At 37.7% G+C, this 22463-nt stretch overlaps 1 protein-coding gene and 1 pseudogene across 1 annotated transcript; both read right to left on the reverse strand.

The window, feature by feature from the left end:
* Positions 1-2748: 2748 nt before the first annotated feature.
* Positions 2749-9050, reverse strand: LOC113337371 (bromodomain-containing protein DDB_G0278469-like). Its single transcript, XM_026583067.1, has 3 exons — positions 8979-9050; positions 3198-3744; positions 2749-2768 (listed from the first exon to the last, which is right to left on the reverse strand). Exons 1-3 carry the CDS (start codon positions 9048-9050, stop codon positions 2749-2751), a joined length of 639 nt encoding a protein of 212 aa, XP_026438852.1.
* A 9788-nt stretch (positions 9051-18838) lies between these two features.
* On the reverse strand, positions 18839-19944 carry LOC113337372 (annotated as a pseudogene).
* Positions 19945-22463: the final 2519 nt, after the last annotated feature.

The raw sequence follows: 22463 nt of genomic DNA on the forward strand, positions 1-22463 counted from the left end.
CCTGGTTGTTCCTCCTTGAGACTATTCCTGGCACTTCTTTTTGCGGAGTCTGTGGAACTTTTATCAACTGATATTGTCTTGTTTTTCTGTTGAGATACCACCTCCTCAGCGTCGCACATAGTACCATTTTTAGCTTTTGCAATGCACATAGCTAGTACCAATATCTTCCGAGTGACGTTTTGAGGGTACGAATTTCTCAACAATGGCCAAGCTTCCATATATAATGTAAATTTTAGTCTACAATACACTACGGGAAAAATCATCATTGACGACACAAGATAAGAGTTGCAGTACCCCTACGACAACTCCATTTCATGCATTGTGGAACGAGGGTATTGTAGAAAGTCCAAGTTTTTCTACAATGGATGACATGTGTTGTAAAGAGTGATGTGATTCATGGTTCGACAATAGTTTGCCAATGTTGTGATTCTCTTTCAATTTTTTTGATAACCTAACACAACTCTTGCTTGTATTGTAGAACAATTGTGGACAACATAAGTTGCATATCGTAGAAACATATGCAACAACAATTACCAGTATTATGAATAATATTTGCACAGCACCTGTATGAATTGTAGAACTATCTTGGACAACAAAGAACTTATGTTGTAAAGTAACTGTTTCACTATATCTAGTTTATGTAGTTGAAAACCTTTTCACGATGTCTATTAGTATTGTGAATACTCTTCTCACTACACTTCCTTGAGTTGTATAACTATTCTGAACAACACCTGCTGATGTTGCAAGATTTCATTTTACAATGATTATGGTATGAAGTAGAAATTGTTAACACAACACTTACTAGTATTGTGAATATTACAGTCAGTACACTTGTTAGCATTGTAGAACATTTGTTTTTACAATTATTGTCATGGGTAGCAGAAATTGTTAACACAACACTTATTAGTATTGTGAATATTACAGTTAGTACACTTGTTAGCATTGTAGAAGTACCTTGATACAACTATACTATGTGTAGTAGGACTATCTTTTACAATACTTATGAATAAGATCAAACCCATATTTCAGAATATATATTTCACTTTTGTCACTACTATTTGTGAAATGTAAAGAAACAACTAGATTAAACTGAAATGTAAATAAACAATTGGATTAAACTGAAAGATTCATTCAAATTAAACCAAACCCAGAGTTAAAGCATTCACATACCAATGTGATATATACAAAACATACAAAAAAGTGGCAGTGATATGTTTGTTACCAAAAGTTAAGTCTCCAAAAAGATCACAGAAGATTAAGAAGTCTATTGGTAGATTATTCTATCTTTGGGCCATGTGATAAAATTTGAAACATCATCATGAACAGTTATGACTTCTGAAGTAGCTTGGTAGACAAGAGCATCATCAACATAAGAAACCTTCACACATACAGTGTAGGCTCCAAGACCGATTGGTTTTCCATGTATCTGCTTACTTGGATCTGTTTCAGCAATTTCAGCCTCTGCAACCACCTCGTCCTCCTTGTACCAGCTTAACAACTTGCAAACTTGGAATCTCTTTGGCACTTGAACCTCATCTTGTTTCCTGACATGACTTGGAGTGGTATCAGTTGAGACTCTTTCATTACAGATAACATTTCTGCTAGTGCTAGCCTCATGATTGTTGCTGGGACTTAACATGTGAGAGGGTAAGACTCCATTGCAGACACATTTTGATTTCGTTCCCTATATTAAGACCAAACAGCAGTATGAGGGGCATTATCGAGTTTGAGTTTATCAAGAAAAGGAGACCTAATAAAATACAAGTTAAATTCTCACCTCTAGCTGCACCACTCGATCACTCAATGCTTTATAGGATTCTTGACACTCTTTAATCATCATCTTATAGTGGGACTGCGCAACAACCTTTTTACGTGTCGCTCCAAAACCAATTCCTTTAAGTCTCCCTTTAGTTTTCTTGTCCTCACCAAAGGCCTTTGCAAGAATATCATCTGTCACGGATGATCCACAATCAGCATGATACTTTTCTCGAGCTTTTTCAAGTTTTTCCTGTGTAAGCGTGTAAAACATCAGATATTTTTGACTTTTTCAAGCACACACAAATAAAACAAAGTAACATGAGAAGATTTCTTACCAAAGCTTCTACAACACCAGGATGTGGTTTCTTTCCTTTGCGCTGTTTATGACCAACTTTCCAGATTATAGCTCTATCAATCTCTTTGGTTGTGTTTTGCTCTTTTTGCTGCCAAATAAATGTATCAATACATGAGTCATCAAGAATAGCATAACAACATGGTATTATCTCAGAATATTTCTAAGATAAAACTTTGTAGAGAACTTCAAACAATTATATTTTTAACGATGCAATAGCTTTCACATGGTGAATATCAAGACTGTAGAACATACCAATTTCACCTCCAATCGGGCGTAACCTTCTCGACTTATGGTATGTGGGGTGGTGTGTTTTGAACGATTTTCTTGCATTTTTATTCTTCTGACCTGAATAGAAAAGTAAAAAAATCATTTGACAGACTTTAAAGTTTTTAATACAAATATATAGGCATTCTATATAATAGAAATTACTTACTCTGAATTCAATAGAGTCTACATGTTTCACAAACTCTTCCCACTCCCTAACTGTCATGGTCCTGGGCATTAACTTCTCCAGCCGTTTCTTTTGTTCTTCCCCTTGTAGCCGATCCAAAGCGTCGAGTACCAAACCAGCTTTCCTTGACCTTGCTTCTCTAAGATAAGTTCCCATCTTGCTGAAATAATAGTCTTTGTAATACTCAGGCACAATGAATCGGTTCTACAAATAAATTTAAATAATTGAATTAGAATACGCTATGAATTAAATAATTGTTGACTATGACTTAAATAATTATTGACAAATGAAAAGAGTTAAAGAGTTATCAATTGCGAACCGAGACTATCTTCCATATGTTTTCTTTGGATTCATAAGGGACAAGTCTCCAATCCTTGTACGTTAATGGAAGTTTCCGAACAAGCACCCCTAGCACACTGGCAAGTTGCACAGATGGATCACCAATCGGTTGTTCATTAGAGTTGAAGGAAATTGTTCTTTTCGGATCAGCAGAATCTAACTTCAGTGCATACATCTGGGTTGGACCACGTGGAACATATTTTCTTTTCTTCGATTCTTTTCCTTCTTCACCTTCCTCATTATCATCATTACCATTATCATTTTTTTCTTCCAATTCAGGCTCATCACCATTACCATTATCATTCTCTTCTTCCACATCAGGCTCCACATGATCAGAGTTATCCTCTTCCACAGCTTCCTCCTCCTCTTCCTCTTCTTCTTCATCTTGAAAATCTGCGAGAGTGTCGTGTGGATCCCTAAGTTGAACATTCAGACATGGGCCTGTGCTGCTTGTGTCAAGTTTTCGCTTTACATTCTTTCGCCCCACTCCAGATTTTTCAGTATCTCCTTCAGAGCTTTTTGATTGGGACTTTGTAGTTGTGGTCTGTGAATGTTGAGCACTTTCAGATTGCACATTCTTCTTCCTAGTAGCCTGTCTCTTTGTAGTTGGTGATGACATTTCAGCACTTTCAGGTTGTAGACGATGCTTTGGAGTTGTTGCACATTTAGTTAGAGAAGAAACAGCAGCACTTGGTTCTAACTTCTTGTTCCTTTGTGATGATCGCCTACTTCCAGGTGAAAGAGATGGAGTCGGGGACTTGGTTTGAGTTGGGGGTTGCAGCTTTGAAGTGAGTGAAGCACTTTCAGTTGGGGACTGTTGAGTGTTCTGCTTGTTTTTCATCTGCAAAAAGTGTAGCTTAGTTAAAATGAGAAGGTAAGTAGTTTTTTGTGAAATTGAGATGAAAAGTCTTTACCTTTATCGCAAACTTCTTGTTCCTTGGTGATGATCGCCTACTTTCAGGTGGAAGGGATGGTTCTGCAGATGGAGAACCTTTATCAGTTTTGGACTGTTTGTTTTTCATCTGCAAAAAGTGTAGCTTAGTTAAAATGAGAAGGTAAGTAGTTTTTTGTGAAATTGAGATGAAAAGTCTTTACCTTTATCGCAAACTTCTTGTTCCTTGGTGATGATCGCCTACTTTCAGCTGGAAGGGATGGTTCTGCAGATGGAGAACCTTTATCAGTTTTGGACTGTTTGTTTTTCATCTGCAACAATAATGCATATAGGTTAGTTAAAATGATATGGTGAATAAATTTATTTACACTGAAATTGAGATGAGAAGCCTTTACCTTTATGGCCAACTCCCTGACCAGATTTTTCTTTATTGTTTCCTTGTTAGTCTTCATTATTGCAGTTATGCCTTGCAAAAATATAATCACAGTGGCTAAACTTCATGCTTTGGCACAAATATAATCAAATCATACACCTATCTTTGCTACTACAATTATTACACTAAAGATGTAGTCATGAGCCCATGAAGAGCACCTCCCCATTAACATGATTTTTTATTCTCTGTTGCTAATGAGAATCATGGCCATCTAGGGTTCTCTGTATTTGCTAATTGAAAGATGGAGAGAGGGATTGGAAATAGGAAGGAAGAAAAGGGGGATTTTTTGTTATAACACAGAACAAAGACCTAAAAAAACTAGAACATGAGCTGCAGAGACAATCATCGAAATGAAAATCATCATAAAAAGACCTAAAATCGAAAATTCCCAAAATTAAATAGGACCCAATACCAATTTCATCATGGAAACAACAAATCCTAAATTGCATGTGAAGATCTGAACATTTATGTGAAGAAAAAAAAACTCAAAATTACTAAAATAGAAAACTGGAACAAAGAGATTTATTTTCTTAAGATTTGAGAGTATGAGAGGTTACCCCTTCGTGAAATCCTTTTCTTGAAAATTTGTTAGGGTTTTCTTCAAAGTTGAAGAACTCTGAGATTAATAGATAGTTATGGTTTTCTGAAGAGTTTGAGTGATTGAGAGATTGTTAGGGTTTCCTGATGAGAGATTGTTAGGGTTTTCTGATGAGAGATTGTTAGGGTTTCCTGATGAGAGATTGTTAGGGTTTTCTGATGAGAGATTGTTAGGGTTTTACGATAAGAGATTGTTAGGGTTAGAGCTTCACAGTTGCAGACATGGCGATAGGTGAGAGATTTTTTCCTTTTTTTTTGGTGAGAGAGTTTTCTTATTTTTGTGAAGAGTGAAGAGACTAATGATTTTGGGCGCGTTGTGAAAATATTGGGGGGAAACATGGGATAGGACACGTTGCAGTTGTCAAAAATTAAATATTCTCTGAAAAATTCTTGGGCAGACACGTGACCAAATTTGGGCGGGATTTTGGGCGGGAAAGTGGAATATTCTGATTGGTCTAAGCAAAAGCATACGGATTGGCAAAGAAACACAATTTTTGACAAACAAACACAAAATTCCCACCGTTAGATTTAGTAGCAGTTGCTTCCCCTAACTTTGGTACGTTGGATTAGACAAAATTACAACAAAAAAAATTTGGTGGTAACACTCTAAGTAACATAGATATAACCTGGCTCCGAGCACGAAACCTGACGGTAACTGGTAAGTGGACTATTCTAAGTCAGAGACTTCGTAAAAACGATGAATCCGTCTATCTATAAATAATATCGGTGCCATTAGAATATTCCTCCAACCCTTAAACCTGTCCGGTTTTGGCAACTTTGAGATATAACATGGCTCCGAGATCGAAACATGGCGGTGAGTGGACTACTCTAAGTCGGGGACTTCGTAAGAACGATGAATCTGTCGATTCATAGGTAAGATGCTTTCATAATATTCCTCCAACCCTTAAACCTGACCGGTTTTGGCAACTTCGAGACATAACATGGCTCCGAGATCGAAACCTGGCGATGAGTGGACTACTCTAAGTCGGGGACTTCATAAGAACGATGAATCTGTCGATTCATAGGTAAGATGCTTTCATAATATTCCTCCAACCCTTAAACCTGACCGGTTTTGGCAACTTCGAGACATCACATGGCTCCGAGATCGAAACCTGGCGATGAGTGGACTACTCTAAGTCGGGGACTTCGTAAGAACGATGAATCTGTCGATTCATAGGTAAGATGCTTTCATAATATTCCTCCAACCCTTAAACCTGACCGGTTTTGGCAATTTCGAGACATAACATGGCTCCGAGATCGAAACCTGGCGATGAGTGGACTACTCTAAGTCGGGGACTTCGTAAGAACGATGAATATGTCGATTCATAGGTAAGATGCTTTCATAATATTCCTCCAACCCTTAAACCTGACCGGTTTTGGCAACTTCGAGACATAACATGGCTCCGAGATCGAAACCTGGCGATGAGTGGACTACTCTAAGTCGGGGACTTCGTAAGAAAGATGAATCTGTCGATTCATAGGTAAGATGCTTTCATAATATTCCTCCAACCCTTAAACCTGACCGGTTTTGGAAACTTCGAGACATAACATGGCTCCGAGATCGAAACCTGGCGATGAGTGGACTACTCTAAGTCGGGGACTTCGTAAGAACGATGAATCTGTCGATTCATAGGTAAGATGCTTTCATAATATTCCTCCAACCCTTAAACCTGACCGGTTTTGGCAACTTCGAAACATAACATGGCTCCGAGATCGAAACCTGGCGGTGAGTGGACTACTCTAACTCAGAGATTTCATAAGAACGATGAATCTGTCGATTCATAGGTAAGATGCTTTCATAATATTCCTCCAACCCTTATACCTGACCGGTTTTGGCAACTTCGAGACATAACATGGCTCCGAGATCGAAACCTGGCGGTGAGTGGACTACTCTAACTCGGAGACTTCATAAGAACGATGAATTTGTCGATTCATAGGTAAGATGCTTTCATAATATTCCTCCAACCCTTACACCTGACCGGTTTTGGCAACTTCGAGACATAACATGGCTCCGAGATCGAAACCTGGCGATGAGTGGACTACTCTAAGTCGGGGACTTCGTAAGAACGATGAATCTGTCGATTCATAGGTAAGATGCTTTCATAATATTGCTCCAACCCTTAAACCTGACCGGTTTTGGCAACTTCGAGACATAACATGGCTCCGAGATCGAAACCTGGCGATGAGTGGACTACTCTAAGTCGGGGACTTCGTAAGAACGATGAATCTGTCGATTCATAGGTAAGATGCTTTCATAATATTCCTCCAACCCTTAAACCTGACCGGTTTTGGCAACTTCGAGACATAACATGTCTCCGAGATCGAAACCTGGCGATGAGTGGACTACTCTAAGTCGGGGACTTCGTAAGAACGATTAATCTGTCGATTCATAGGTAAGATGCTTTCATAATATTCCTCCAACCCTTAAACCTGACCGGTTTTGGCAACTTCGAGACATAACATGGCTCCGAGATCGAAACCTGGCGATGAGTGGACTACTCTAAGTCGGGGACTTCGTAAGAACGATAAATCTGTCGATTGATAGGTAAGAGTCTTTCACAATATTCCTCCAACCCTTAAACCTGACCGGTTTTGGCAACTTCGAGACATAACATGGCTCCGAGATCGAAACCTGGCGATGAGTGGACTACTCTAAGTCGGGGACTTCGTAAGAACGATGAATCTGTCGATTCATAGGTAAGATGCTTTCATAATATTCCTCCAACCCTTAAACCTGACCGGTTTTGGCAACTTCGAGACATAACATGGCTCCGAGATCGTAACCTGGCGATGAGTGGACTACTCTAAGTCGGGGACTTCGTAAGAACGATGAATCTGTCGATTCATAGGTAAGATGCTTTCATAATATTCCTCCAACCCTTAAACCTGACCGGTTTTGGCAACTTCGAGACATAACATGGCTCCGAGATCGAAACCTGGTGGTTAGTGGACTACTCTAAGTCGGGGACTTCGTAAGAACGATGAATCTGTCGATTCATAGGTAAGATGCTTTCATAATATTCCTCCAACCCTTAAACCTGACCGGTTTTGGCAACTTCGAGACATAACATGGCTCCGAGATCGAAACCTGGCGATGAGTGGACTACTCTAAGTCGGGGACTTCGTAAGAACGATGAATCTGTCGATTCATAGGTAAGATGCTTTCATAATATTCCTCCAACCCTTAAACCTGACCGGTTTTGGCAACTTCGAGACATAACATGGCTCCGAGATCGAAACCTGGCGATGAGTGGACTACTCTAAGTCGGGGACTTATAAGAACGATGAATCTGTCGATTCATAGGTAAGATGCTTTCATAATATTCCTCCAACCCTTAAACCTGACCGGTTTTGGCAACTTCGAGACATAACATGGCTCCGAGATCGAAACCTGGCGATGAGTGGACTACTCTAAGTCGGGGACTTCGTAAGAACGATGAATCTGTCGATTCATAGGTAAGATGCTTTCATAATATTCCTCCAACCCTTAAACCTGACCGGTTTTGGCAACTTCGAGACATAACATGGCTCCGAGATCGAAACCTGGATGAGTGGACTACTCTAAGTCGGGGACTTCGTAAGAACGATGAATCTGTCGATTCATAGGTAAGATGCTTTCATAATATTCCTCCAACCCTTAAACCTGACCGGTTTTGGCAACTTCGAGACATAACATGGCTCCGAGATCGAAACCTGGCGATGAGTGGACTACTCTAAGTCGGGGACTTCGTAAGAACGATGAATCTGTCGATTCATAGGTAAGATGCTTTCATAATATTCCTCCAACCCTTAAACCTGACCGGTTTTGGCAACTTCGAGACATAACATGGCTCCGAGATCGAAACCTGGCGATGAGTGGACTACTCTAAGTCGGGGACTTCGTAAGAACGATGAATCCAACCATATACTGGGAATATTCCTTTGGAATATTCTATGTATATCATCACATCATAACCACCCATTCATTTAATTTTTAATTCTATTTCATCTACAGCCGTTAAGTTTTTTTTTTGTTTAACATCATTCTCATTTCTATTCCTTCTTTATCCTTTTCTTTTTTTCCCTCAACTGCATCTCCCCAGTGTGTTCGACGGAGAAACTTCACCTCAAACCACCACTATTCAAACCAACATCACTCAAACCACTTCGGTACAACAGCACCTCCATAACTCAAACCACTGGCAACTTCATCGTCTACGACTCCAACAGCTCCATTCATTACCATCGTTTTTAACTTCATCGATCTCAGGAGATTACTTCACCAACTTCATCATCACCACACAATGTTGAAGATCGATCTGTAACCCATATCTCGACTAACCACTTCCACCAATTTCCCGAAGTTGAAGATCGATCTGTAACCAAAGCTCAATTTAGGGTATATTGTTTTTTTGATTTTTGAATTAGGTTTTTTTCAGTGACTTTTTTGCATTAAAATTTGAATTAGGTTTTTTGATAATCAACACAGAACAATATGGGTTTGGTTTAAAATTTCATTAAAATCAACAATATGGGTAGTTTGTTCCTTTCTTATGATATTGATTTCATCAAAATCAACAATATGGGTAGTTTCTCCTTCAGTCTCTTTTTATTTTTTCTGCAGTCATGTTGATTTTTTTATTTTAATGTCGAAGGTGCATCATAGACGTTGCAGTCTTCTTATCTTGCTTTGTTGAAAATGTTTTGTTTGCTTTGTCTAATTTTCAGTAAATCATAATCATGATTCAGAAATTGGCTCATTAAGTTTGTTGGGTATGTTTCGATTTGGCAGGTGAGGGCTTGAATATGTGAATTTGTGACTCATAATCGTGGTCCTTCGAAAGACTGAAGATTTGCATACTAGAAGAGAAAAAGATCAGTCCTAACTGAATTGTGTTAGTGTTTCTTTGTCTAATTTGTGATGTTCTAGGTGGCACATATGATTAGAGATGTCAATACTAACCCAGGGATATGTTTGTGTTAGTCCCTGTAGTATATGTACTTTGTTCTGAATGAAATTTAAAAGTCGTAAACTGAAGTTCATTTTGAGATAAAAGGTTAAAGCAATTAGATACCGTTTTCCTGATTACGTTTGGTTATACTCTTTGTGCCAGCTATTTTCGTTATCAAGAAGGGAAATTGAAAGGTTTTTTTTAACTGGATTGAAGAACTGAACAGATTTGCAGATTCAAGTCATTCAAAATTATGAATAAAGATTGGGTTCATTGGCCAAGGTTAATATGTTGTTCACTGTAGAATATTACATTCTTTACATTGGTTTTCCCTCTTTTATTGTGTTATTCCGTGATTAATTATTTTGTCGTTCTTTCATGTAGGGGTGATCTTCCATATCAGGAGGCCTTGAAGAATTTCATAGATACCGTTTGTCAGAGACTTGGAAATCCTTCTGAATTCAGTTGTCCTTGTGTTGATTGTAAGAATCTCACTTTCCCACTTCCTACGAAAGAAGTGCATCTTCACTTGCTGAAACGAGGTTGGGATCCTACATACACTGAGTGGGTTTTTCACGGGGAGACTATGCACACTTCTACTGATGTACACCAAGAGGGAGCAACAAGGGATCATATCATATAGATGCTGCTGTTGAAGCTGATGCACATATCGATCAGGGACATGAACCTGTGCAAGATGAGGGTTTGGAAAACCATGTGGAAGAGGCGGACCCACCGTTATATCCTAATTGTAAAACACACACAAAGTTATCCATCACTGTTGAATTGTATAGGCACAAGACAGTAAATGGTTTATCTAGGAAATCTTTTGACGAACTTCTCAAGACAATCGGTTCCTTGTTGCCGCCAGATCATTGTCTTCCTTGCTCAACATATGAAGTGAAAAAGCTCCTGAAATCTTATCAATTGACTTACCAGAAAATACATGCTTGTATTAATGATTGTTGTTTGTTTAGAAAAGATTTGAAAGATGCAGACGAGTGTCCTAAATGTCATTATTCTAGGTGGAAGGCAGACACATCTAACATGGACGATGCTGAAATGATAGACAAGCCGCAAAAGAAGATACCGGTGAAGGTGCTTAGGTACTTCCCCATTGTGCCGAGATTGAGAAGATTGTTTCAATCAGCAGCACTGGCTGAGCAGTTGATATGGCACGCGACGAACAAGAGTAAGGATGGGAAGATGCGTCATCCAACAGATTCTTTGGCTTGGAAGCACATAGACACAAAGTATCCCGAGTTTGCTTCAGATCCCCGTAATTTGCGTCTTGGGCTTGCTGCTGATGGATTTAATCCATTTGGTGATCTTTCCGCAGCCCACAGTTGTTGGCCAGTGATGCTCGTGGTTTATAATTTGCCCCCTCAATTGTGTATGCAAGGTGACAACATAATTCTGAGCATGCTGATTCCAGGAAAAAAACAACCGGGTAATGACATTGATGTATACTTGCAGCCCTTGATTGATGATCTTTTTGAGTTGTGGGAGAAAGGGGTGCAGGTATATGATTCGTTTACTAAAACAGATTTTAACTTGAAGGCGTTATTAATGTGGACAATAAACGATTTCCCTGCATATGGTAATTTATCTGGATGTACGTATAAAGGGAAGGCAGCCTGTCCTCTTTGCGGTGAAAATACACTTTCAAACTGGTTGGCATTTAGTCGTAAAACTGTCTACTTGAATCATAGGAGATTTCTTCGTCATAATCATCCTCTTCGGCAGAAAAAAGACTGGTTTAATGGAGAGATTGAGAGGAAGGAAAAGCCACCTGTTATGTCTGGTGCTGCGGCACTTGAATGTCAGAATAGTATTACAAATGATTTTGGGAAAGCGGAGAAGAACGAGGAGGAGATAAGGAAAAAGAAAGAGCAAAAGAAGAAGAATAAGGGCAAGAGTAGTGCGGCAGCAAGTGCAAATGTGGGTAATTCTAAATGTGGGAAGCGGAAAAGGGATGTTGTTGCTGATGCGGCTATTTCTGGTGCAAATGATGATGAAACTGAACTTCGGGTGTTTAACAAACGGTCAATATTCTTCGACTTGCCTTACTGGAAGGTTAGTTCCATAACTTCAAACTTACTTGTTAATATTTGGCTATGGGTTCTTCTGCTTTGCACCATGTTAGCCTCTAAACTTCACATTATCAACAAATGCAATCTAAATGGCACACTCGTTCTTTTGATATAGTGTTTGGGAAGTATAATGCATCTGAGTACTTTTCCCAATGTGATAAAGCATCGGCAGCATCAGTTTGATTGCACCATAATTGACACATAATAGTATATTTTCAGTATAATGAGCATTTTGTTTCTGTTTTTTCCAGCATGACATTATAATAGAATTAATTACTTACCTAAGATTCGACAGCATGACATTATAACTTTCACATAGATTAAATGTCTGATCTTTTATTTCTTTATAGAATTAATTACTAATGTTGGGTTTTTCCATCTTCCTAGGATTTATTACTACGGCACAATATTGATGTTATGCATACAGAAAAAAATGTTTGCGAGAGTATTATTGGTACCATATTGAATATAAAGTCCAAAACAAAAGACGGTCTAAAGTCCCGCAATGATCTTAAGAGTATGGGAATAAGACCAGAATTACATCCAGTAGAGATAAATGGAAAAACGATCCTTCCACCAGCACCATACTGTTTAAATGACAAGGAAAAGGCTATATTGTATAATAGGATGAGAAATTTAAAGGTTCCATATGGTTTTAGTTCTGATCTTAGAAAGCATTTCTCAAAAGATGGTTGCTTAGGTGTTCTTAAGGCTCATGATTACCATGTTCTTATGCAACAAATATTACCCGTTTCTTTGCAAGGACTTTTACCTGTAGGGCCAAGGGAGGCAATTTTCAGGTTATGTTCTTATTTTCACGAAATATGCCAAAGGGCAGTTGATCTCCATAGATTAATAGAACTTGAAGTAGAAGTTGCTGAGACTTTGTGTATGTTTGAGAGGTACTTCCCTCCGTCACTTTTTGATGTCATGATGCACTTGACAATTCACCTAGCTCGAGAAGTGCGATTATGTGGACCTGTACAATATCGTTGGATGTATCCATTTGAAAGGTATGCCAATTTAATTTATATTACTTCTGTTTTTTGGTTTTGTGTAGAAAGTTATGCCCTTTGTATCTTAGAGATACTAATATTTAATTAACTAGTAACTGTTGCATACTCGACTTTACTAGGTATATGAAGACATTCAAAGAATATGTAAAGAATTATGCACAACCTGAAGCTTGTATAGCCGAGTGTTATCTTGGAATGGAGAGGTGTTAGGTATTTTGATATTCGTAAGGCCCAAGCAGCTGAAACAGGAGTAGAGCAAAGGCGTAACGAAAACACTCAAAATGGTTGCACACCGGCAGCACGTCCTCTTTCTAAAGGTGTCCAAGTGCGTATGGATAGTGAGAAGTTAAAGATAGCTCACAGATATGTGCTTTTTAACACACCCGAAATTGACCCATATATGATGTAAGTATGATGTTCACGTTTATTAAAATGGTCTGTCAATTAATACTTCATTTTCTAATTTTAATTTTGTCTTAGAATGCATATGGACGAGTTAAAATCTCCTGCTGGGAGGGCAATTACTAGTGAAGACCAACTCAATTCCATACAGTCTGACACATTTGCAGATTGGTTTCAACAAAAGGTATGTTTAGTCCACTCTTAGTCAGATTATGCATCTTAGTATAGTTTAAACACTTGGACATTTTGCTGCTGCGAAAAACTACTACAAAAAACACAAATGCGTGTGATTTTGTTTCATTCTATCACATAGAACAATCCATGTTCGGCACACCATCATATAAATCTAACTTCTTATGCTTAGATAACAAATTTAGTTATATTCTTATGTTCTGAGATTATACATTTGTAGGTTAAGATGCAAATTGAACAAGGCATGCCAATATCACACACGGTAGAATGGTTGTCATATGGGCCGTTGGAAAACTGCATATCATATAAAGGCTTGCTTATCAATAACACTAGGTTTATTACGAAGGATGTTAAGAGAGTCACACAAAACAGTGGAGTTTCAATTGAATCAACAACCTTAGTTGCAGGATTGTCAGAAACTAGTGGGTTCTATGGTGTTTTAGAAGAAATTCTATTGTTGGACTACAATCATATGTTTCAAATTCCAATATTCAAATGTGATTGGGCTCACACCAATTTTGGTGTGAAGGTAGAAGATGGCTTTACATTAGTCAATTTAAAGCAGCATAAGAACCAATACTGTAACGATCCATTCATTTTAGCAAAGCAAGCGCGACAAGTTTTCTATTCTCGAGAGTCAAATACATCTAACTGGTATGTGATGGTGAAACCACCGCCCAGGGGTTTCCATGAATTAGAGGAATTCAATGAAAAGCATGACACAATTTTCCAACCAGTGGATATTTCAACTCTTGGTTTCCAAATGGATGACGAGAACGAGAGTTACTTAAGAGAAGATGGGGAATATACCATAGTGGTTCCGACAAAGAAGAAGAACAAAAAGAAGAAGAAAAAGAAGTTCACAAGTTAGATCAGTAGTTTATTGTTTTTACGGTATTGTATTCTTACTTTAGCAATATTTGGTGTTATTTGCCTTCTCAGTAATCTACTTCAACTGTTATTCTCAAGTTTCTTGCTACAGCTGAGTGTGTAGTTCTGTATGAGTTTCCTGCTATTCTCAAGTTTCTTGCTACAGCTGATTGTTAGTTCTGTATTGGCTTGTGTATTTATCACTTATCAAACTCTATGTTCTATTGTTGGTAATTCAGGGTTGCTTTTGTTATCATCATTTGTGTGTAAATATCGGTTTGAAGATGGTAATGTTTTTCAGAATATTTGTTTGTTTGATGGTATACTTTTGCCATAATTCCCCAGTTGCATGCTTTGCTTAAAGCGGGTGGTCTTATAGAATGTATGTGATTATTTACAGAGAAGAATGTATATGGTTACAGAGAATGCTTCGCGCTCTTTGTGGCTCAGTCGGCTTTGCGCATTATATTTTGTTTTACAACGCTTATGAAGGGTTGTCATAATAGTATATTAAAGAACCACCAACTTTACAGAACTTGTGATAGTGTAGGTATGGTTAGTGGTGTAGACTTCCATATAGGAGGCTCAGGGTCGAATCCCCCAAACCTAATTTTTTCCCACATTCTATATTTTAACTTCAACAACACTTATAAGTGTCGTTATACGTTTCTATTAAAAAAAAAAAAAAAAACCCAAACTTGTGAACTGTAAGGATGGTTGATGAGCTATACATCCATGCATTAGGTTCATGTTCGAATCTCCCCTCTAACGTATTTTTCATTATCATATTTTTGTGTTCTTCAACAACACTTGTGAGAATTGTGATAGGCTAAGTCACTACACTTATGAAACAAAGTTGTTATACCTAAATGTCGTCACAACAGTTTTGCTAAAGGAGTTGTCGTTTGTTTTCTTAGCGCAACCCCTTGTTCCTAAGGGTTGGTAGTGATGATATACGACAACTCTTTCTTTGAAACCAGATGTAAAACATAGGACTTTCTACGATGTATAGCGAAGTGCTGTAAATCTCCAGTTGTAGATTTATATTTTTCCCGTAGTGATACTTACTACATTCTCTTATAATACTGTATATTTGTGGTGATAAACTAACTAATGCAATGTGCTAATAACACAGACCAGAGAAGAAATTTACCACAGGTCTACAATGATATACTGCCAGTTCTTCAAATTTGTAGTAATTATAACCTACTAACCTACCAAATCAACCATTTTATAAATAAAGAAAGGAAGTAGAGTACCGATACAAAAAGGAATAATCGATGTAAAAAAAAGTTAGGATGAAACTAAGCAATTTGCATGCTCCAAATATTTCAGCCACATTAGGTGTTATTTAGACAAAACATTATCTTGTGACAGCAAAATAAGTATAAAGATTTAACAGAACCAAATGTGTAACCATGAATCCACTTTTACCAAGACAAAATGAATCTGATATATCATGAAAGTATAGTACCACTGGCAATAGAGTTTACATTTTCAGAGTAATTATATCAAACCAGACGAGTTGGGACACATTGTCCCAAATCGTGTAATCTGTAGGGCATGCTTTCTTGGATGATCAATCCAAGAAATGACCCTCCAACATAAGGAGCATGCACAAATCCACATGCAGCTTCTCTTACAGAATCACTAATGGCCCTTGCCGCCACGAGATCAGCACAAGTTTTCACCAGTCGAAACGCTAAAGCATCATCCATATTAGGATCATAGTAATGCAGTAGGTAGGTTAGTACGTCAGAGAAACATGAACCATCAACTACATATCCCTGAGCCTCATAACATCTAGGAAATCCAGGACGACATGATGTGAGATGAAATAATCTCGCTTGACCATCCTGAATCACACCTAGAAGGATCCCTGCACATATGTGTTATTAAATCATGAGAAACAATGCTATTATAACGTATATGTGTTATTACATGACAACTTGTTTTTACATGTTATTATGGAAACAATGTAGCTAGCTAGCAGAGACTAGCTTACTTCAGGAATTCAATGAAATATATACCATACAACAATAAATTACATAAAAGCAACAAAATATAGACCCAACAAAACTGAGAATCAACTTATCCACTTCGTAACTCTAGAATCATATAACCATGCACCCCACATCACACCCAAAAAGCAATATAAAATATTCAAAACTCACTTCTGCAACTTTAAATACACACTTGAAATCAAGGTCTACATTTAATACGTTTACAAACTGGCTTAGGGAAATTCCAATCGGAATGAACCACTACACCATTTTTTTACTAAACGTTCGAATCGGGGTTGTAACTGTTCCGGACCGTTACGAAAAGGAGTGCTATAATTTTTTTGTAATGGCCCAGCAGCTGTTACTATTTGTGTAACGGCTCTTGTAACAGCATAGAGCCGTTACTACGTGGCACTGTCGTAACATGCGAGAGCCGTTACGAATTTATTTAGTAACAGAACATTGTAACAAGCTGAGGCCGTTACGAATTTTTTGCAACAGTAAAAAAATTACTGCCGGTCAACCTTGACCTGGTCAAAATCAGTCAGCAATGACCAATTTTGACCAGGTCAAGGTTGGCCGGCAGCTCATTCTCGGCCGGAATACGCCGGAATTCAAAATAACCACCTGCATACACCTTTCGTTTATCCTTCACAATCAACAATATTTTTTTTTCAATCAAATTCATGTGCATTCAATCAATTCTTATCACATTCAAATGGATTCATACAAAATAGAACTTAAATTATTCTAAGTACCAAATAGTAGGGGAATGTATACAAATTCCCATAAGTATCAGTTCATAGAAATTCCTATGTTCACAAATTTATATAACTTAGACTGTACATAGAAACTTACTGCAAATTTTCTATGTTCGCAGCTAGAGCTGATAAACCAACTTGAAGGTGCAAATTTTAAGACTTCAACTTCGAAATCCATGCATAAAGTTATAGATGAAAAGCATCTGCTAAGTTTAAACTTCCTAAGCATATATACCAACCTATGTTAAAAGCAGACAAAACTTCAAAAAAATATAAATTGGGGAGAAGAACAATGAGAAATACTTACTGTGGTTTTGTAATAAGAACAAGCCCATGATTTAGTCATCAAGAGCTTCAACTGAAACTGCAACCACTGATCCAGACCATCATTGCAATTGGTCCTGAAACAAACCAAAGTCCATAAGCTCTCTCGCACGCGCAACAAACAAAAGTCCCGTAAGAAACATGGAATCTAGAAATATACAAGTTAAGTACTTACCCGGTATTCTAGCAGGTACACAAGTTGATGCCAATCCAGCTGTAGTTCACTTCCCACCAGCATAATACCTCGTAAGTATAAATTGAAGGTCAGAAACCACGCCTCTTAAACTTTATAGTACAAATATAACCAAGTGAAGTACTTACCAGGGATTGATATTTCCCCGGATGGCTACTGCTGCTTCAGCTGACCTTGCGAGAAGTCCCCTGTGCATTCACATATAACAGAACAAAAGCCACCCACACATATACAAATAAATGATGAACTAAAGTGCACATCCATTCATAAGCCGGTTTGTGTTCACATAATTCAGGAAAAATTTACATCGGACAAAAAAAGTTGCTTCAAGTAAAGCTATTCTTATGCACAAAAGTGTGAACTGCAAAAAAAAAGGGGAAAATAAGCCTAAAAACTTGTTGGCACTCACAGTTATTGCATCTGGCTTGGAAATAGTATCGATACACACCTTGGTAAGATGTAAGGGTACAAGATCTCCGTGAATTATTTCTCCTAAACCACCAGTACAGATGTTACCAGTTGCAACCACTTGACCCTCGAAGTTCAGTAATGAACAACGCGGCATGCCATGTACTCCTGATGCAGCTGGTGAACTCGTCGCAGCTTGTGGAGATGATAGAGGTGAAGCAGAAACACCCTGTGGAGATGATAGAGGTGAAGCAGAAACACCCTGTGGAGATGGAGATTTTGAGGTGCTGGCCAAGTTTGAGCCAACTGATGCTGGCATTGCAGATTGGATATCTTGAACTATGTGGCATAATTTTTCAATCAATTCATACTATACCTAATCAATTCATATCTACACATTCATATAAAAAAACACAAATTTTTCTAAGTATCAATTTTTTTTTGTTAAGTACCAAATTCTGAGGGAATACATAGACAGAAATTTACTAAGTTTCAAAGTTCAGTTCATAGAAACTTAAAAAACTTTATAAGTTCCTAACTTATATCTAAGTTTTCCCATGTCACAGGATAACAGAAACACAAACACGACTCACATAAAAGCCTTCTCATGCCGCAGACTGCTGCATCTGAAGCAGGATAAACAAAGCTGATGGAATCCAACGCGACAACAGCTATGTATCTTCAATCCAATGGCCATTGCTCTAACAGGATTTCTCTACCAAGAAAGAAGCAGCTACCCAGTACTTCACCTGCAGACACAAAACACTGTTAACAACGGTTTAACAGCGGCAATATGTGACTTGAGAGATCGAGTACCTTATTAATCTTTATCAGCACATTCATCAAACACACCAAAACTTCCAACTCTAAAATCCAGTTGCTTCTGATGCTTTAATCTATGATGCTCATCAAAACTTTCCCACCCTTCAAACTGCTTGTGTGACATAATACTTGGATACATAAGACTATCACCTCTTGCAAAAGTTTTAGATAAGAAAAAAATAAAATCAAAAGTCAATACCTGATTGAGAATATCAATTGTGATTTTTGTATTATGAAGATCAAGAGTCGAGAGCTGGGTGCACAGTTTGAATAGCATCGAAGGAAGGGATTTGAGGCCATTATTACTCAGATGCAGAGCCTACACAAACATGGGACTAAGTAAATGATGATATGATTCAGATAATTGACAATGGTAGGAAAAAAGAAGATTGGAGTACCTCAAGATTCCGTAAACTCCCAACTGTGTCAGGCAAGTCTACCAAGAGATTTGAGATCAACCTGCACCAAGAAATTTTTTCGGATCACAAATCCAAGTTATATATATATATATTTTACTTGTAACAAATACGAATTTTTGGATAATAAAGTAAGATCAGAATACCACCTCGACAAGGGAGACACAAATCCCTATATTCGACGGAACTGAGCTTATCCTGCCACCAAAGCAATAACATGAATAATTTAGAGAGAGCAATTACTTTAACTACGGTAAAATTCACAAAGTGAAAATGGTTATAAACGTGAGTATTACCAGTTGTTATTTACTTTCAAGATTTCCAGACGAGTTAGAAGTCCAATTTCAACTGGAAAATTAGTCAGCTTGTTGTTTGCAACATGAAGTTGTGTTAGAGAGACCAAACTACCCAATCAAGATGGTAATGAATTTAAACTGCACAAGATACATATAGCACGACAAATTACAAACATAATAAAATTACAATCCCCTTCAAATCGAATAAAACCAATAGTATATACTAAAGCGTATACCTGGATTGAGTTTAAAGAACCAATCTGAGAAGGAATTTCATGAATAGAATTTCTACTTATATCCAACACTCTTAAGGAAGACCCACAACCCCATACTTTTTCAGGTATGACCTTCAATTTAAGAGATCTCCTCAGCAGCAAACTGCTGCTCCTCATCCTTGTATGAGACCTCAATCATGGGCTTGTCAGCTGGACCGCATAGAACCTTGAATGGCCAGTGCTTCATATCACCCTAGACAGTGGCATTACTGAATCTCCTAACAATCAAAATCTTGGCATATGTAAATACAAACAATGACATTAGCAACAACTCTTTGACAGCACGCATATTTGCAAACTACCATCAAAACAAATATAACTAAATTCCTACACTATCATATCAGTGCAACTGACTGGATTTATGAATACATGTGCAAAAAAGATTGATACTTGATTCATACACTTAAAGATGAGTTACATGAAAAAATTTGAAACTTATTTAAGCAATGAACCCTACCTATCATGTATAATTATTAAAGAGACATAAACTTAATACTAAACCTTATTTATGCAATGAACAATACATACCACAACTAAAATCGTAAATCAGAATCAGAAATCTAATATGCTTTCAGTTCAGATTGACTAATCATAAATAATAACTATGTGCATCATATTGAGAAGGTTTATAATATGTTTACAACGATTCAAATCAAACCCTAATTAAATATGGCTTCGTCTGCAGAGAATCAAACCCAACCCTAATAATTTCAATACCAAATCAAACGAGTAATAAGAAACCCTAAAATCGATTGAAATACTAAAACCTTAAAATCTAATTTACAAACTGAAATCCTACAGATGATAAATATTTACAGAGATCTGTGAAATCAAAAACCTAAACTCGCGTAACAGATGATTGAAGACCAATTCTTCAAAGATCGGATGATTTGATAACAGAATAGATAAAACCCTAAAATTGATGATGAGAAACTGAAATCGAAACCCTAAACTGATGATGATGACGATGATGATGATGATGATTAACAGATGATTGAAGAACTGAAATCTTCAGTTGAGAAGACTTAAAATCAGATGTAGTGCACATCTGAATATCCAGGGGGAAGATAAGAGATGGGTTTACTCGATGAGAAGGGGGAGAAAAAAAGAGAGAATGGGAAAAGAGAAATGGGGTTTACTGATGAGTGCTAAAAAGTGCATATTTCTATATATTTTTCTTGGCATTTAACTCATCTTTTGTGCATTAATTCTACATTTTATCCCATATTCTGTATTTTCATTGTTTTCAAGAATAAATATTTTTATTAATTAATTTTGTATTTTTAGGTACTAAATAAAGCTTGGATGAATTGTTGAGCGAAAAGAGCAAAGAAACGGTCAAGACTCCCGCAGGAAGGCAGCGAAGAATGGTGTTTTCAAGAGCCGGATAAACTAGAAGTGGGCTTGAAGAGGAAGAATTATTCTTAAAGAAGATATGGGCTTGGCATACCCAAGGCCCAAAACCCTCACCCAAATCCAATTCCTATATCCATACCCGTTTCCCTTTCTAGCCGTCAGATTGGATCATATCAGCATCCTACGGTCGCTTCATCGTCGTTCATCGAAGTCTGAAGCTCCTGTCAAACACTACAGCACCTATCTCCATCTTGAGACGTCAGTTTCGTTGTATCGGGCATCCAACGGTCGCTCATAATCTGTCTCCATCTCGCCGTTAGATTCGTTTCAGAAGTTATCATCCCACGGCTCAGCTTCGCGAAACATCAAAATCTTTATCCCTGCCTCACACCTTAATACCCAAATACCTAATACCCACACCCAAACAAGACCCTAACAAATTTCCATCGGGTTCTCCTTCTTCTCCCCCTTTCTTCTTCTCCACAGCAGAGCCTTCCCCTTCCACCTGCTCCACCAACTCGCTGCCACCACCACCAACTCCACACGAGCCCTCAAATCTCTTCCATACGTAAACCCATCACTACCCTACCCCTCTATAAACTTATTTCATCATTTCTCAACCCTTTTTCTCTGAAACCCTAGGATTAAGGGATGATGAAATAAGTTAGGTTAGAGAAGCAATTGAGAGTAGCAGGAGACGCAATAGAGGAAATAGAAGCATGGGTCGAAGTTCTCAAGTGTTTTCAGATATTAGGTATGCATTAATTTCAATTTTTATCAAACCCTAATTTTTCTGTTTTTTTGGGGATTTTGGAGAGAGTGTGTATAAACTATAAATAGATGCTTTGGGGTGTTGTAATAGGTGTTATTGGGTTAGCCGAGATACCCCCTAATTGGGTTAATTTTAATTTCAATTTCATGTTTAATTTCAATTTCAATTATACTGTCAGTACTTGTTCTTCACTATTAAACTCTGTTCTGATGTTATGTTCATGTTCTTGTGTATGTTAATGTTCATGTAAATCACCATGTTTGTTATGTTCTAATTCACCACTAGGGTGAGAAGACAACTGAACTTTGTTGGTTAGCCATTTGGGTTAGACCCTGTTGAGCTCAAAACATTTAGGTTAGTAACATTCCAAAGGTTCACTGGCTTGTGATTAGTGGTGCTTTAAACAGACCATTAATGCTAGGAGTTAGTGATAATCTAAGGGATTCACAAAGCCATATTAGTTAGAGACCTAGACCCTAAATGACCTGTGATTGCCTATGATTTAATC

This window comes from Papaver somniferum, unplaced genomic scaffold (genome assembly GCF_003573695.1).
Source record: "Papaver somniferum cultivar HN1 unplaced genomic scaffold, ASM357369v1 unplaced-scaffold_16, whole genome shotgun sequence".
NCBI classification, from domain to species: Eukaryota; Viridiplantae; Streptophyta; class Magnoliopsida; order Ranunculales; family Papaveraceae; genus Papaver; species Papaver somniferum.

Excerpts from the sequence above, each read along its gene's own strand:
- LOC113337371 (XM_026583067.1), bottom strand. The coding sequence starts at position 9,050 with ATGGTAATGAATGGAGCTGTTGGAGTCGTAGACGATGAAGTTGCCAGT. Across the intron at positions 3,745-8,978 it reads TGAGTTATGGAGGTGCTGTT|ATGAAAAACAAGCAGAACAC; the intron begins GTACCGAAGTGG and ends CACTTTTTGCAG. Across the intron at positions 2,769-3,197 it reads GGAAGAAGAGAATGATAATG|AACCGATTCATTGTGCCTGA; the intron begins GTAATGGTGATG and ends ATTTATTTGTAG.